Raw genomic sequence first — 14,349 nt, forward strand, 5'->3', positions numbered from 1 at the left:
GGAGGTCAGTGATAGATTGTAGTCTCTCTGAAAGAGATAATAAAAGGAGCGGCAGCAAATGGCGCTCGCGGAAAAAATGTTAAAATTCAATAAATGTGTAAGTAAAGAAAAAATACAGGGATAAAAGAAAAGAAAACTAAAAGAACACTAAGCAACCAAATGAAAATAACTAAGTGCTGTTGGCTATAGCTTGACATTAAGCACAGCGAATGGATTCTAAAGCTCCCTTTGAAAGGCTTATGTCTATTCATCGAAATGTCCTGAGCTTACGGATGAGCTACAATGCTCTGTATCTTGTTCTCGAGCAGTACGATTCTCTAGAATCGTACTGCTACTAAATCGTACTCTAGAACGGAAGTTTGACTGTAAGACGTAGAGCTTAAGTTCATCAAAGGTATGAACTGGTAGGTTCAAATGCTCGGCGATGGCTTTGGGCAGCTTTCTAGCGGTGTCTGCGCGATTTCCGTTCAATCTAAAGTTCATTGACTGTCCCGTTTCACCGCTATATTGTTTCTCACAAAAAGAACATTCAAGCAGCATATAAATCACCTCCGAACTACTACAAGTAAAAGTACCTTTCACTTCTTGTGTATAACTATTTGCGGGGGTTTTAATTTTAACATCCCTTTGAAGGTGCCTGCAGACTTTGCACCTGGGGCAACAATATGCCTTTATTACGGGGGAATGATGTTGGCTGACTTTTGCGCGCCGTAACGTATACTTTAAGTTTCTGTTGCGGTGATAGGTCACCCTCGGTACCTATGACGTTCAGACGTTCGTCACTTGATGATAATGGGCGATATTTTCGTAGGGTGTTGTTTATCGCATTAAAGTATGTTAACATGAATATTGGTGGTCCGTCAGATCTTGGTGTAGGCTGTTACGCTTGGAGCCGTAGCAATTATGATGAACGCACTTTTGTCATCCGCGTCTTCGAAATAACTGCTTTTCGCTGTGCATTGTGGCATAGCGTCACTGCGACGCTTCTTTTTTTCTTTTTGTCCGCGTAACAATGCTCATTCTTTAGAGCAGCGCTTTGCGCGAGAAACAGTCCTCAAGGTACGCACAAGTCGGAGAAACAGTCTGATAGCACTGCGACGTCTGCTGCGGACCGAAAATGGAACAAGCCGGGCGCTACCTCGCATGCGTCATTTTGGCGCTGGCTGGTAAGCACGCGTTAGCTGTTAGCAACATTGCGGTTTCGTTAGTTTATTCGTCGTTGCAATCAGGATTGCATTGCATTGCCATTCATTGCAATCAGATTTAGTATGGGCGTCCAAGAAAGGAAATCGAATGCTTTATAACAGCATCAAACGAGGTTACGAACCCCTGTGTCATACGCGACAAAACGACGCTGTATGTTTTATCAACATGAAACTTTCTCCACGTTAGTTTACTTAGTGAGAGAATTCGCTTCCGGTTGCTTAAGTCCTCCTCGTTTGTCAACCAAAGTCAGACAGGAAGTGAACGAGAAATGCGCATGAAATGTGTCGTTCGTGCGTACTCGAACTTGTATGCTTTCTGTTTGTGCTCAGGGACAAAATCATAACTCTAACTACGGCTTTTGGTGAAAATTCACAAATCTATCAACTAAAATACTTTCGTTGCCTTCATCGATGTAACATAATTCCCCGTCGTCGTAACAGATACCGTTTGGGGGCCTACCCTAATGCTAAGTGACCGCGCCATTTTTGTGCCTATGTTTCCATGTGAATACGCATGTGTTGCGCATGCTCTGTTTGTAGATTTATGACGTTGAAGGTTTTGACATTCTAGAGAAAGTCGTCGCTTCGAGCGTCTCCATTGGTGCCGATGCATTCAGTAATCTGTGAAATCCCATCTGCTGTGCAATAGTGAAATAAACTTAAGATGTAACTTTTATCCAGTTTTTGACTCTGGAGAAATAGAAAGATGCATATCAATTTTGAAGAGAGTAGTAGCTTGTAGTTACACGCGAAGAGTGTAACTGCAAATAAGTACTTCGTGCTGTACGTAAGAGTTGCGCACATTAGAAATATAGAATAAGCAACAGGAACTGACGTCACCACATTATATCGTTATCAAAGCTCCAAGTGACTGTATCAATTTCGCCCCCCCACTTGTAGATACTGCCTAAATTCTAATACGCATACTCAACTGAATCCGTCAATTTTCTGGAGCTTTTTTTTTTCGAGTGGATGGAGAGGGAGGGCAAATAGGATATGTAGTTCAATGATGGGAAGTCGTTTTATTTTTTTCCCTAATAATGATTCGTTACCAGTTGAAACTGCGCGAAAAAACGTATTTCTTCTACAGCCCTGTGATTGGTGAAATTAGATTAAATAGTTCTGCTTTGGAGTCCCTTAAGGGAGTGATTCCATCGCGTTCCTTCTCGGTATCTCCCTCAGGAGACGGCAAAAGCGTAACGCAGAGTGCGTCCTGGTGCTCCCATCAATAGGAACTATATATACTCGAACCTGTGCACGGCGCCAACGCGTGTCACCTTTGCATGGCCTTGGCAGGGTCGCAAACAAATTTTATTTCCATTAACAACACGTACATCGACCAGCCATGGATGATTCTTTAGCTGCTAGTGCGGCCACGTCATCGACGTTCCTGCAAACCACGAGACGTACTTTGAGCAAGGGCAATGTTCAGCGACAATATCAAGAAACAAAGAACAGTGTGCCTAGGCTACAATAAGGACGTGTCGCCACTTGTGTGCGTGACCAACAGCTCGTACACGATAGAACACCTGTGTGGCCGCGAAGTCACACGCGGTGGCCGAGAAAGCGCACATTTCTATGGGGGACAAGCGCTCCACCAAGGCGAGTCTTTGTCTTTTACGAAGCATATCTTGCACTGCGCGATAGGCGTTCCCGCAGGTGTTGTCCGGGTGTTCGTATGTAGCGCGGGATAGCAAAGACTCGAAGCACTGGCTGCAGAGACACATGATAAAAATCATACATATCGGACACATGTGTTCGAGGGTATGTGAAGCGAAGCTTCGTGCTATGTTTCCACTTGAGTTTATTGACGTTCACGCTTACATTGCCGCACGTCTTTATGGAAGGACCGTACGAGTTGTCCGAGTCTGACTGGTGAGGCGCTGCATAGATGTTTGCTTTACGTGTTGGCAGTGCCGTTTTCACTTCCCAACATCGCACATTGCACGTCGGGGTTGGCTTCGAAAGCTGGCTTGCCACCCTCGTGCAACTGTACGTTTTCGTTCCGCGGCATAAGGTTGACCTGCCTGCTCAGTGAGGTGCCTCTTCTTGCAGTCTACTTCCTCGGCAGTCAGAATGCGCTTCGGTCCCACGACACGAACCCGCCACTAAGTTCTGACTGGTAATCCTCAGCTGTTCTTAGCGATAACGTGACCAACAAGGCGACGAAACGATGGCGAATGCCAAGTCCTTGGGAAGAGGCAATGAAAACGTCGCCTTAATACATTTAAGCCGTCAGACGCCTTGCATCCTAGTGCAGCACGCATTGTGGCCGAATGGCCAAAAAATGGGCACGTCCTCAGGGGCCCCAGTTCCACACACACACTCTGACTTTATATATATATATATATATATATATATATATATATATATATATATATATATATATATGTACATAGAGGCCAAGAATATCAAAATGAAAGGCACGTCGGAAGCGCATTGAGTCTACGCATACTATTCGCAATAGCCTATAGTAACTTAGTCATTTTTCTGTTTCCCCACACCTCAGAAATTAATTTTAATTACCCAACTTTTTTTAATTGTTGCCTAAGAACCCCAAGTATGATACGCAGATTTGTAGAGCACCTTCATAAATTACCGATCGAGTTGTTTCCTTTACGGTACGAGTCACGTATTCCTTTTTTCCGGGTTGTAAAGAAACCCCGCGAAATATGTAAAAAGCCACGTGATGGAGCGCTTGCGCTGTTGTAGCATTGCTTTCGTGGCGCTCTTTGGCCATACCTGGCCCTTGCGCCAATAAAAACCGCACATTCATTCATTCAGTGGTATCATGCTGGTACCATCATGCTTTGCTCTCAAGCATGCGTTCGGTGAATACGGTCGGCTCCAGTTGAATGACGGCGAAAATGCATGCTGCTGGGCGAGCGCTGCCGATGAGATAAAGAACGCCCTGCCGCATCTTCGTCGCCATTCACGATGCAGCCGATGCAGTCACGTTCGCCCAGTGGCGACGATGAAACGTACCTCAGCGTAAAACAAACCTGGAATGAAGTTCCGTACATGTAAGGGAATCCATAAGAGGCACCAAATCCTTGTCGGCGCGTTGGGCATTCGACATGTCTTGCTGACAGAAAATGATCCAAGCTTCTCGGTTTCTTGGGGAGCTTTCCTCAGTTGGGTTTCGTGATATAGCATCCGCAAGCTAATTTTGTGCTACAGCATGGAGACGGAGGTGGTAAGTGCAGTCTTATAGCTGAACGATCCATCCCGCCAACTTGTGCTTCAGGTATTGTTTTTTGAAACATCTATACAATAACAGGATTATCCGTTAAAACCGTGAACCGCCGGTCAAACGAGTAGCGACAAAACTTCTCGTCTACGCTCCAAACGACATCCAAGCACTCCAGTTCATTTCGAATGGTACTGGCGCTCCGCGTCCAAGACATTGTGACTGGCGTAGACGACGATGTGCTCATGCCCGCCCGGGTCCAGTTGAAGCAAGACTGCCCCTACGCCAACCTGCCTTACATTGGTGTCCACTTCTGTCGCCCAATCTTCATTAAAGTGGCACAGAACAGGACTATGCGTCAGCCGGTGTTTGAGGCTTGGAAAGGCTGTGTCCTGCGTTGGTCCCCAGGGCAATTCAGCTGCATCTTTAAGCAGTTCCATGAGCGGAGCGGCGTTTGACGCAAAGTTAGGGACAAAACTGCGCAAATAGAATGCAATTCCGAGAAATACCTTCAGCTGCCTGCCGCTGTTTAATGCAAGTTGGAACGGGATCGTTAATTACTGCCTCTATTTCTTCAGGATGGTGCTGTATGCCGTATTGAGGTATTTTATAATCGAGATAACAGATCGAAATCTTTCCAAATCGTCATTTTTCGCACATCAGTCGGAATCCGGCGTCACGTAACCTCATCAGTATTTTGTAAAGATTTTGCAGATGTTCTTCCCTTGTACCGATAGCCAGGGTGTCATCGATGTACAAAACGCGGAGATGGTCAAGCCTCGCTGGCACTGTGTTCATAGTGCGCTGGAACGTACTTGTTGGCTGTTCGCAGTCCGAAAGGCATTCGGTTAAACTTGTGCAAACCTGAAGGTGTACGGAAGGTCTTGTAATCACCCTCTTCAGCCACGTCGATTTGCCAATAACCGGCTTTAGAGACGAAAAGAATCTTGCAGTTCGCAGAGTGTCCATAGCGCCATCCGTAAGTGACAGCTCGTGTGAGTAAGGCATGGCGAGCTTATTTAGCTCCTGGTAGTCCGCGAAAAATCGTAGATTGCTGTCCTTTTTACAGAGTAAAACGAAAGTTGTTGCCCATGGACTGGAAGATGGCCTGTTGACGCTAGCGTGTAGTATTTCTTGTACTTGTTCGGTAATTAAAACCGGCTCTCTTTCGGCATATCGTCGCAATGGTACGGACACCGGTGGGTGATTGTCAGTGCATATATGGCGCTCACGCAAACTAGTCCGGGGAGGCTACGTAGTGGTATCAACAAAAAGCGATCCATGCCTTTCCAGTACAGCTGAGGGGGGGTGCAGCGCTGCCGGCTCAATTTGGGAACCTTGAGCCGGGGGCGTACTCGGAACCGTGGAGCGGAATTTGACGCTACTGCCGTCTACGGTGAGCTGCACTTCCCCAGAGAGGAAGTAGTGTGCTTTTAGAGCCGTATCAGCGGGCATGTCCTCGAAAACGGGAACCGTGCAAAGGAACTTGCTCCCGGTGCTCCCAGTCGGTGTGTTGCAGGTCCAGCGCACCGAAATGGCAAAACGCTACCACTGAGGCCCCACAGGAGTGCCTTGTTCCAAGGTTGTAGATTGACTGGGGTGGGGCGTCGAAGCGTGACCGTACGCTGGGCCCCGGTATCCACAACCTCAGCGAGGCCGTCGACGCGGACCTGGACTGCTGGAAGTGGCCGCGATAGGTATTGGATGGTTTGATGTTGCGCTTGTGGGCAGTTCTTATAACCATATCCGAAGCGCCCACACGAAAATAATTCGCGTTGCAATGTAGTGGGCTCCTGTAGGCAACCTGCGGCCACGCGCCGACTAGCAGTGTCGTGCAACTTCGCCTTCCACCGGACAAAAGTCTCGATGTCATCCTGGACCGTCTTCAGGGACGGGATGGCCGCGCGCCTCTAGGCATGTATTCCGTTGAACACATACTGTCTTGCTGCCGGAGAGGTCCAGGCCATGTCGCAAGCTTGCAAGATGAGTAGCTTGTCGTAGATGCAGGTTACGATGTCTTCAGCTCCGGCTTGTCCGCGCCACCGCATCACCATGAACCGAGCGTCGAAAGCACTCGGAAGTCGTGCAAATGCGGACGTCAGGGCTGCGTTCTAAGTTGGCCACGAGACATATTGCAAGTCTCGGAAGTGATACCACACTTAAGTCGCTCCTCGGTGACGCTCTTCCGCGATGGAAATCTTGACGGATTGGCAGCAGAGTCGATAGTGCAGACCGTGGTGGTGAGTCTTCCTTATACGCACGTAACTTTGTAACTTCTAAGTGCAGCGCATCCAATTCCGGAAGTATAGGAACTTGCCACGGTGCTCAGTTGTTCTGCCAGCACAGAAAAGGTTCCAGGGAATTTCGGCATCGAAGTCCTGCGAGGAGCCGCCGTGAAGGCTTAAACACCGTCCCCGGATGGTTGTGGCTGCGAGTGGGAAAGTACTCGTCCAATTCGAAGGGCCGTGGACATAGACAGACAGAGGTCTTCAGATGTCTTTGTGTTTCCCGACTGCGCCATTGTAAATAAGAGAACAGAAACACCCATTGACTGGGTCGGCTGTTCTATTATGATCCCTGCTACGTCATTACAATATATATTGTAATGACAGCCATGTAATGACGGGAATGTACAGTTATATTGTCATGCAGAGCATGTAATGAGGAGGGAAGATAACCGGTGGTCATTAAGAGTTACTGACTGGATTCCGAGAGAATGGAAGCGTAGCAGGGAGCGGCAGAAAGTTAGGTGGACGGATGAGATTAGGAAGTCTGCAGGGACAACAGGGCCACAATTAACACATAACCGGGGCTGTTGGAGAAGTGTGGGAGAGGCCTTTGTACTGAAGTGGGCGTAGCCAGGCTGATTTATTATTATTATTATTATTATTATTATTATTATTATTATTATTATTATTATTATTATTATTATTATTATTATTATTATTATTATTACATGTCATCAGAAGCCAACACAGACACCGTTTCACCAAACACCAATCAATTCCGCTACCGCGGCTCCGTTTTCTCATCCGCTTTCTGGGGCAATAATGTTTTACTGCTAGAAGTAACCGTCGGAGTGTTATCCAGCGCCGCCACTCACAAATCTTGGCTGCGGACGTGGAACTTCCTTTCTCTCGCAGGCGTCACGAGTAAGTGATCTATTTGGGTGACGGAAGCTGGTCAATTTAATCCCTACACGCCGCCTGAAGGCATGAATGCTACTAGTTTCGGGACCCTCGTAATGTAATGAACGAGAGGAGAAAAAATCAAGGGGCCCGATGCTTATTGGTCATTGAGTAGCCATCCAACAAAGACACCAAGGACAACACTGGGGGAAATTGTAGTTAAATGTGGATGGTTTTCCAATCCACATTGTTGGGTATTTATGTTTTACTACTATAACTAGCCCTTGGAGTCTTAGCCAGGGTCAGGCCTAGTGATAAAACACAAATGCCTCAGAAAGTGGATGGGAAAACAGTGCCGCGGTAGCCCATTTGGTAAGAGCATCACACGCATAATACGAAGGCGTGGGTCCAGTTGTTTTTTATCCACTTCAATTTCTATTAATGTATCCTCCTTTCAATTCAGTTAATAGGTACAAACAAGTGGTTTCATTGCTTCCGGATTTCTTATGATTAACCAGCATTGGTTATATATATATATATATATATATATATATATATATATATATGAGAGATACTGAATGAACGAGAACAGTAACAGAGGGGATTTTGGGCTGTATCATGACCATACAAAGCCAAGGAACCTTATTTGTTGTTTTTAAAGGAAGCGTGCGCGTACCAAGCTAAAGGTGGATGAAAGTGGACGAAAGACAAGAAATACAACGTGTCGCAGGCGGGAGCTGAGCCCACAACCTCCGCATTACGCGTGCTTTGCACTACCAATTATGCTACTGCAGCAGCGTTCCAACGTCTACATTCTTGGTCATTTGTGTGTGCGTAGAGTATCCAGCTATGAGAGTGATAGCCAGCGGCACTTAAGGTTGCAGCAGCGAACGTGGCCGAAAACCACCCTTCATGTTGTCTTTGTTGAAAACGAACGCCACTCCCTATGCGCTCAAAGGGCTCCCTTTTTCTATTGGTGCGCCTAACATGGCGTTAGATAGAAATATGAGCAAAATGTATTATACGTTATACCTGGGTGTTCATGTCTCCTTTCGGCCGTCTCTGTGTAGCGTAATGCTGACCAGACCATCCAGTACGCACTAACTACTCAGCAAAATACTGTGTTAACTTTCCCGTATGGCCATTTTTTTTAAATTTCAGTAATGCCCAAGGCCGAAAGCATTAGTAAGGCTAGCAGATGCACACTTCAGTATGTCACTGTGTACAATAATAGCAAGAGCTAATAGTAAATGACATTTGGTAATGGTAAGTACGGATCTTGTAAAGTGGTCTCATTCGAGTGATGTTCTTGGAGCGAACAACTTACCTATAGTTTTCCGACACAGTGGCGAACCCCAACATTTTTTATACATTGTGATTTCTAGTCGACACGTAAGTTCGAGTGGTAGGACATGAAAGGAGAATCGGTAGCAGATTTTGTTAAACAAGCACATACGGAAATATTTGCGGCCTGATACCAGAGAGGGAGGATACAGGGAGGCTTTTCGTGGTGCTTATGCTTGCGCCACATCTATAGGTTTGAGAAATGACGCGAACGTGAAAACTAGAAGCATTCGCGAAGTTGCGTTTACCGACGGGTCAAGTGCGTCTGTTATTTCTCTCTATCTCTCAGGGCATACTTTCATCTTTCCTTGGCATTGCCTGGACGCGACGCATCCAATGCAAGTAATACAGCAATGTTTCGTCTTCTCTCCAACAGGTAGCTTCTGTGATGCTTCCCCGAGAGACTTCTTTCCACACCTGTGCAGTGGCTTCTTCTTTGGCGTGAGTGCGTTTCAGCGTTCTGCGATCAGTTGCGTCACGGAATGCATACGTTCCGTGTCGTTTTGCTTGCTACAGTTCAGGAACTTTCAGCGAAAGCCCAGGAGCATAGGGATACGACAAAGACCACCAGTGCACCTATTATCTCCCCATATTCCAACCACTTTTCTGCCTCTATAAGGCTAGAGATGACGTCAGATAAAATTTCGTAGCCGGTTTTTGCTATCATTGGAGCTTTCAGGTGAAGAATGGCAATTGTATTTTATTGACTTATTCGTCATGCTAAGTTTGACTAAGGGAGAACATATTATTAAACGTCCAAGAAAGAGCCGAATAATATAGACTACTATTTAGGATACATATTATGCAGTATTACACTAGGGAATAAGAATAAGGCACTACAACCATGTTACAATTTCAAAGCGGGACTCAATCTGTGAAAGATGTATATTAAAGAAACAAGCTTACACAGACTACGAAAATGAAGAAGCATAAAACTGCGTGCAATGAAGAGGCATAATTTGCATACAAACGTTCACAGGAACGATCGGGGTCTCCAATAGCACTTATGCCAGTATGAATTCATTCATCAAGTTTTTCAATGCGTCTAGAATATGTGGGAAAGTTTATAAGAAGCCCATCCTGAACTGTCACTAAGTGGAAGCATTGTGTGGCGACGTGGGTGAATCTACGGCGGGTCCGTGAGAGCCAGGTAGCCTAGAATACTTCTGCGATTCCCTCCAGGCGGATTCAGGCGCGAGTGACGCCTAGCGCCCTCTCTCAGTAGGCGTCCGCACAGCGCTATCAACTCAATGAGCAATACTGTTGCAAAAATTGTTGCAATTTGTGAACATCTTCGGAAAGTTTGAACAATGTCGAGATACCGCCCCAGATTTCTGAGCAGTTGGATTACTTCAGTTAGGTCCCACTGAAATCATCAAACCGCTCCGGAAGCTAGAGCGTTAGTACAGGTAGAGATTAATTGAAAATGACGTTACACAGTGGAGCGAGCCAGAATACTTAAAAGTAGGTAAGACGATGTTGCCCACTTTCGTCATGCGTGCTTGCTAGCACGTCTTGTGTGTGTGTGTGTGTGTGTGTGTGTGTGCGTGCGTGCGTGCGTGCGTGCGTGTGTGTGTGTGTGTGTGTGTGTGTGTGTGTGTGTGTGTGTGTGTGTGTGTGTGTGTGTGTGTGTGTGTGTGTGCGTGCGTGCGTGTGCGTGCGTGTGCGTGTGTGTGTGTGTGTGTGTGTGTGTGTGAAATCTTGCGGAAGTGGCGCATTTTTATCTGCAAGAAAGGCTCGCAAAATATTTCCTCTCGCGAAATGCAGAATAAACGAGGCACCAGCACTGATTTCGCACACTGGGCTCACAGTCCCCCTTATTTACTTACATTTGGCTTATTGTAGAAGGTGTTTTCACCTACAATTAGCATGCAGTTGTTTACACAAGTACGCAGAAATGCTAAGCTGAAGATCCATGTCAAATTATTATGGGAAACACTGAGAACTGCAAAGAAAACTCAACCCAATTCACTTTTTTTTTCATTCCAGCCGACACTAGAGTCCCAATGCGGTTACTTCTGTTACACGTATGAGGGCTCGTTCCGAGGCACGTTACCAGATGGCGCACGTTGCCCGGTGAGTTCACAGCAAATTGCATATTCAGTTCTCTCCACGCCTTACCTCAGTACAACCAAACTGAGCCGGGGTAGCTACGGCAGCCGTAAGCAAACAGCAGGTGGAATTCCAGTTTCTATAAAAAAGTGTATCATGACATGCTAGGTACAACTAAATCCAGCATAGTAGTAAACAATGCAAGAATCAGAGGCGAAGCTAGTAAAACAAGACAGAGCCATGTTTCATGAAATATCTATTTTTATGGCGTTCGCACAGTGTGTGAAATAATCCTGTTGAACAATTGTAGTATTCCGAAACCAGGCACAAATAAGCAGGAAGACTAGCAACATGCTGTACGACACGTGAAAAGCGGACCAACAAATTCAAGAAACAATGCAATGTCTGTTCCATTTTCATGAAGATTAACTTATTTTTGCGCTTTAGACGAACACAATTACCTTTGGTGAAACAGCCGAAGAAGCGGCCAAATGTGAACTGTTCTTGTGGACATACAGACTAACCTTACGCGACGAAAACAGTCTTGGCAACGCTTTCTGATTCAGAGGTTTCTTCGTTGGTCATTGGCTGGCGTAGTCAACTGTGAAAGACGATTTAAGTCGAGGCCTTTTTATTTAGGCAACCTACGAAGAAAACAGTGTTCCACTTGGCTGCGGCTAAGTTAAGCATAATTCCTTTAAATATTAGCTCTAAGAAAGTTACTCTGAAACATGTTACTTTCAGTTGTGAGCCTTCACTCGTTTCCGTACAAGAGCAAGTGGGTCCCTGCCCATTCGGGGAATCAAGGGAATGAGGAGGCGCACTGGGTAGCCCGAGGTCTAATCAACCGGGAGATGTGCCCCTCAGACTCGGATCCCATGGATGAGGCACCGACGACATACCAGGAAATAACAAACTATTACAAGCAAAAAAGGCGAATTTACCCGCCTGCAAACGCAAGCCTCACGCGAGCGCAAGCCTCGATCCTGCGTCGAATCCAAACTAAATCGTTCCCCAACCCACATTGGCTAGCCATAATTACTAACGGGCAATGGAACCCAATATGTCAAAATTGCACAAATCAAACATTGGCTACCCAAAATCACATTCTTTGGGGGTGCGAGGGCTTACCCCCTCCCAGGTCGCTCCTGCCAGCTCCCTCACAACAGACGTGGGAAGAGCTGCTCAGAACGCCGGAAGAAAAAGTACAAAAAGCCCTCGTTGCCTGGGCCGAAAGGGTCGCTCCTCGTGAGGGGCCATTCTAGGACTCGGGCCTGCCAGGTCATCACTGAGCAGAGTCTCAATGAAGTTGTTACCACCACCACCACCACCTTAGCATATTATATTTCTACAGGTAATCAGTACAGGTACAGGCAATCCATTGCGCCTCTTTTACTGCTCATTTGGACTGGTAATCCCTACATTACTCTTAAACGTATATATGTGAATGTCTGCCCAAAGTACACGTTGCTCTGCTTCCGCTTCCCTTCAATGCCTTGCTCCATCGAACCGCTCTACATTTGATGGGCTTTCTTGCGCACCTCATTTCTTTAGGAAGTGTGCATCACTTTCTCGGTCTTTTGAATGCCGATATATCAGCTTGCATTTATCAACTTTAATCGCGTCTACTAAACTGGATAATATGGTACTGAATGCTTACCAATACGAAACATTAAATGACGACATACATATCGTACACATGTCAGCCCAAATGGGTATCTAAAGGATACACAGCGGGATATTCAACTGCCTATTTTATATCTCTTTCGATTTTCTTATATTTGATCTATGCCCTGGTTGGACAGTTGAGTATCTAACATCAATAATGCGGGCTGTATACCGGGCGTTTATGCGAAGACATTCAGTAATATTTAAAAATCGCGTGTGGCGCAGAGCACAACTATAGTCCTTTGTATACACCAGAACGCAGAAAAAAAATTGAGTGGTGCTACTTGCAGCTCCAATGGCTCCGAGCTGCCAAGCGAGCCGACCGCAGGTAGACGCAGTGCTTGCGCTTTAACGTTTCTTTGAAGTTCTCACGAAGGACGGGATGGTGAATTGTAGCTAGCGAATTTAGTTTGAGAACTTCAGCTTATGGGCAATATTGTGCTGCAAATCGGAATGCCTGTGGCAAGCGCAACGTCTGCAGACGGAGCGGGTCGTTCGGTTTAGTCCGTGTTACCTTTGCATGCGGAAACATTGGTTCTGCGGATATTCCACTTTGATTTGCACGTCTGACAATACGTCATGAACTGTTAAAAGCCATGCAGTACGCGATATACTTTACCTCCGCGTTGTAGTGCCTAGAAAAATCTCGCGGCCCACACCTTGAAAACAGGCGGCATGCCGTAGGTTCGAGTAAGCGTAGCGCACGTGCGCGGATGCCCAGATTTGTCCGTTTTTTTGTCTCAGGACTGCGGAAGAATGAATGAACATTAGTTCAACCGTGTCGGATGTACTGTACAATGTACGCATACTTTATTAACAAACATCGCCGCTCTTGCCCTCTGGCCGGTAGTTACAATAAGCAACACAAACCAGCTTTCACACGTGAAGGTTTCAAATAGTTGCTGAAAGGTATTGCGAAATTTCGTGGCCACTAACGCCAGTGCACGTAATTCAATCTGTTACGCATGAGTTCGATTGGCATGAGTGTCCGAACTTTGTAGCAGAGCGAACACTTTCGCGGCAGTTACTGGTGAATCAGGTGCGGAGTTCTATGGCGAGAGCCGCTGTACGAAGCCGACCTTAGGCCTTTGTGTAATCGAGGCCCGTAGACAGACACGTACACATAGAGAGACACGCACAGGTACACACATACAGAGCCAAAGGACTTGCACGGCTGAGTGTGCCACAGCGGCACAGCTCTTGACGTACATTGTGTTCGTCGCAAACGGTTCTCTGCAATCTGCTTCATTTTCGCTGGTGATTTGAACATACATATATGACGCAGGGACGCTCCGATGATGTTCTGTACTTGGATGTTGCGGGCACAGACGTATTTACACATTGAACTCCCCGTAACACACACACGCTACATGCGCGCGAACGCGTGGCAGCTCAGGGAAGGATGGCGGCCGGTCGCTAGTTTTCGGAGTATGCGCTCAGCTCATCCGGTTCGAGACTGTCGTGTTCTGGTCTATAAGCTGTATTGCTCAAACGGGTGGGCATTATGTGCGTGAGAAATTGAAATTCATAATGTAACAATGAACAAAAATTCGCCAATGGTTTTTTTTTCTGTAATTACCTTACTACACATGTTTCAGGGCAAAGGCCACTCCAAGTAGTTCCCAATTACCACAGTATTATGCTAGCTGATTCCAACTTACTCCTGCAAATTTCCTAAGTTCATCATCCCACCTCATTTTCTTCCGTCCTTGTCTGCGCTTCCGTTCGCTTTGCACTCTTTCTGTAACTCTAGTCTTTCACC

General features: G+C 46.3%; 1 protein-coding gene across 2 annotated transcripts in view; it reads left to right on the forward strand.

Annotated features, from left to right (window-relative positions):
* Nucleotides 1-1,011: 1,011 nt before the first annotated feature.
* LOC142564942 (uncharacterized) overlaps nucleotides 1,012-14,349 on the forward strand; it is a 75,902-nt gene continuing 62,564 nt past the window's right edge. For both annotated transcript variants that reach the window (XM_075676156.1, XM_075676155.1), the window contains exons 1-3: nucleotides 1,012-1,166; nucleotides 9,244-9,308; nucleotides 10,857-10,943. In XM_075676156.1, coding sequence (XP_075532271.1) covers nucleotides 1,118-1,166; nucleotides 9,244-9,308; nucleotides 10,857-10,943 — 201 coding nt within the window. In that variant the 5' untranslated portion in view covers nucleotides 1,012-1,117. The remainder of the gene's footprint in view (nucleotides 1,167-9,243; nucleotides 9,309-10,856; nucleotides 10,944-14,349) is intronic.

Source organism: Dermacentor variabilis, chromosome 11, assembly GCF_050947875.1.
Source record: "Dermacentor variabilis isolate Ectoservices chromosome 11, ASM5094787v1, whole genome shotgun sequence".
In the NCBI taxonomy this organism is placed as follows: domain Eukaryota; kingdom Metazoa; phylum Arthropoda; class Arachnida; order Ixodida; family Ixodidae; genus Dermacentor; species Dermacentor variabilis.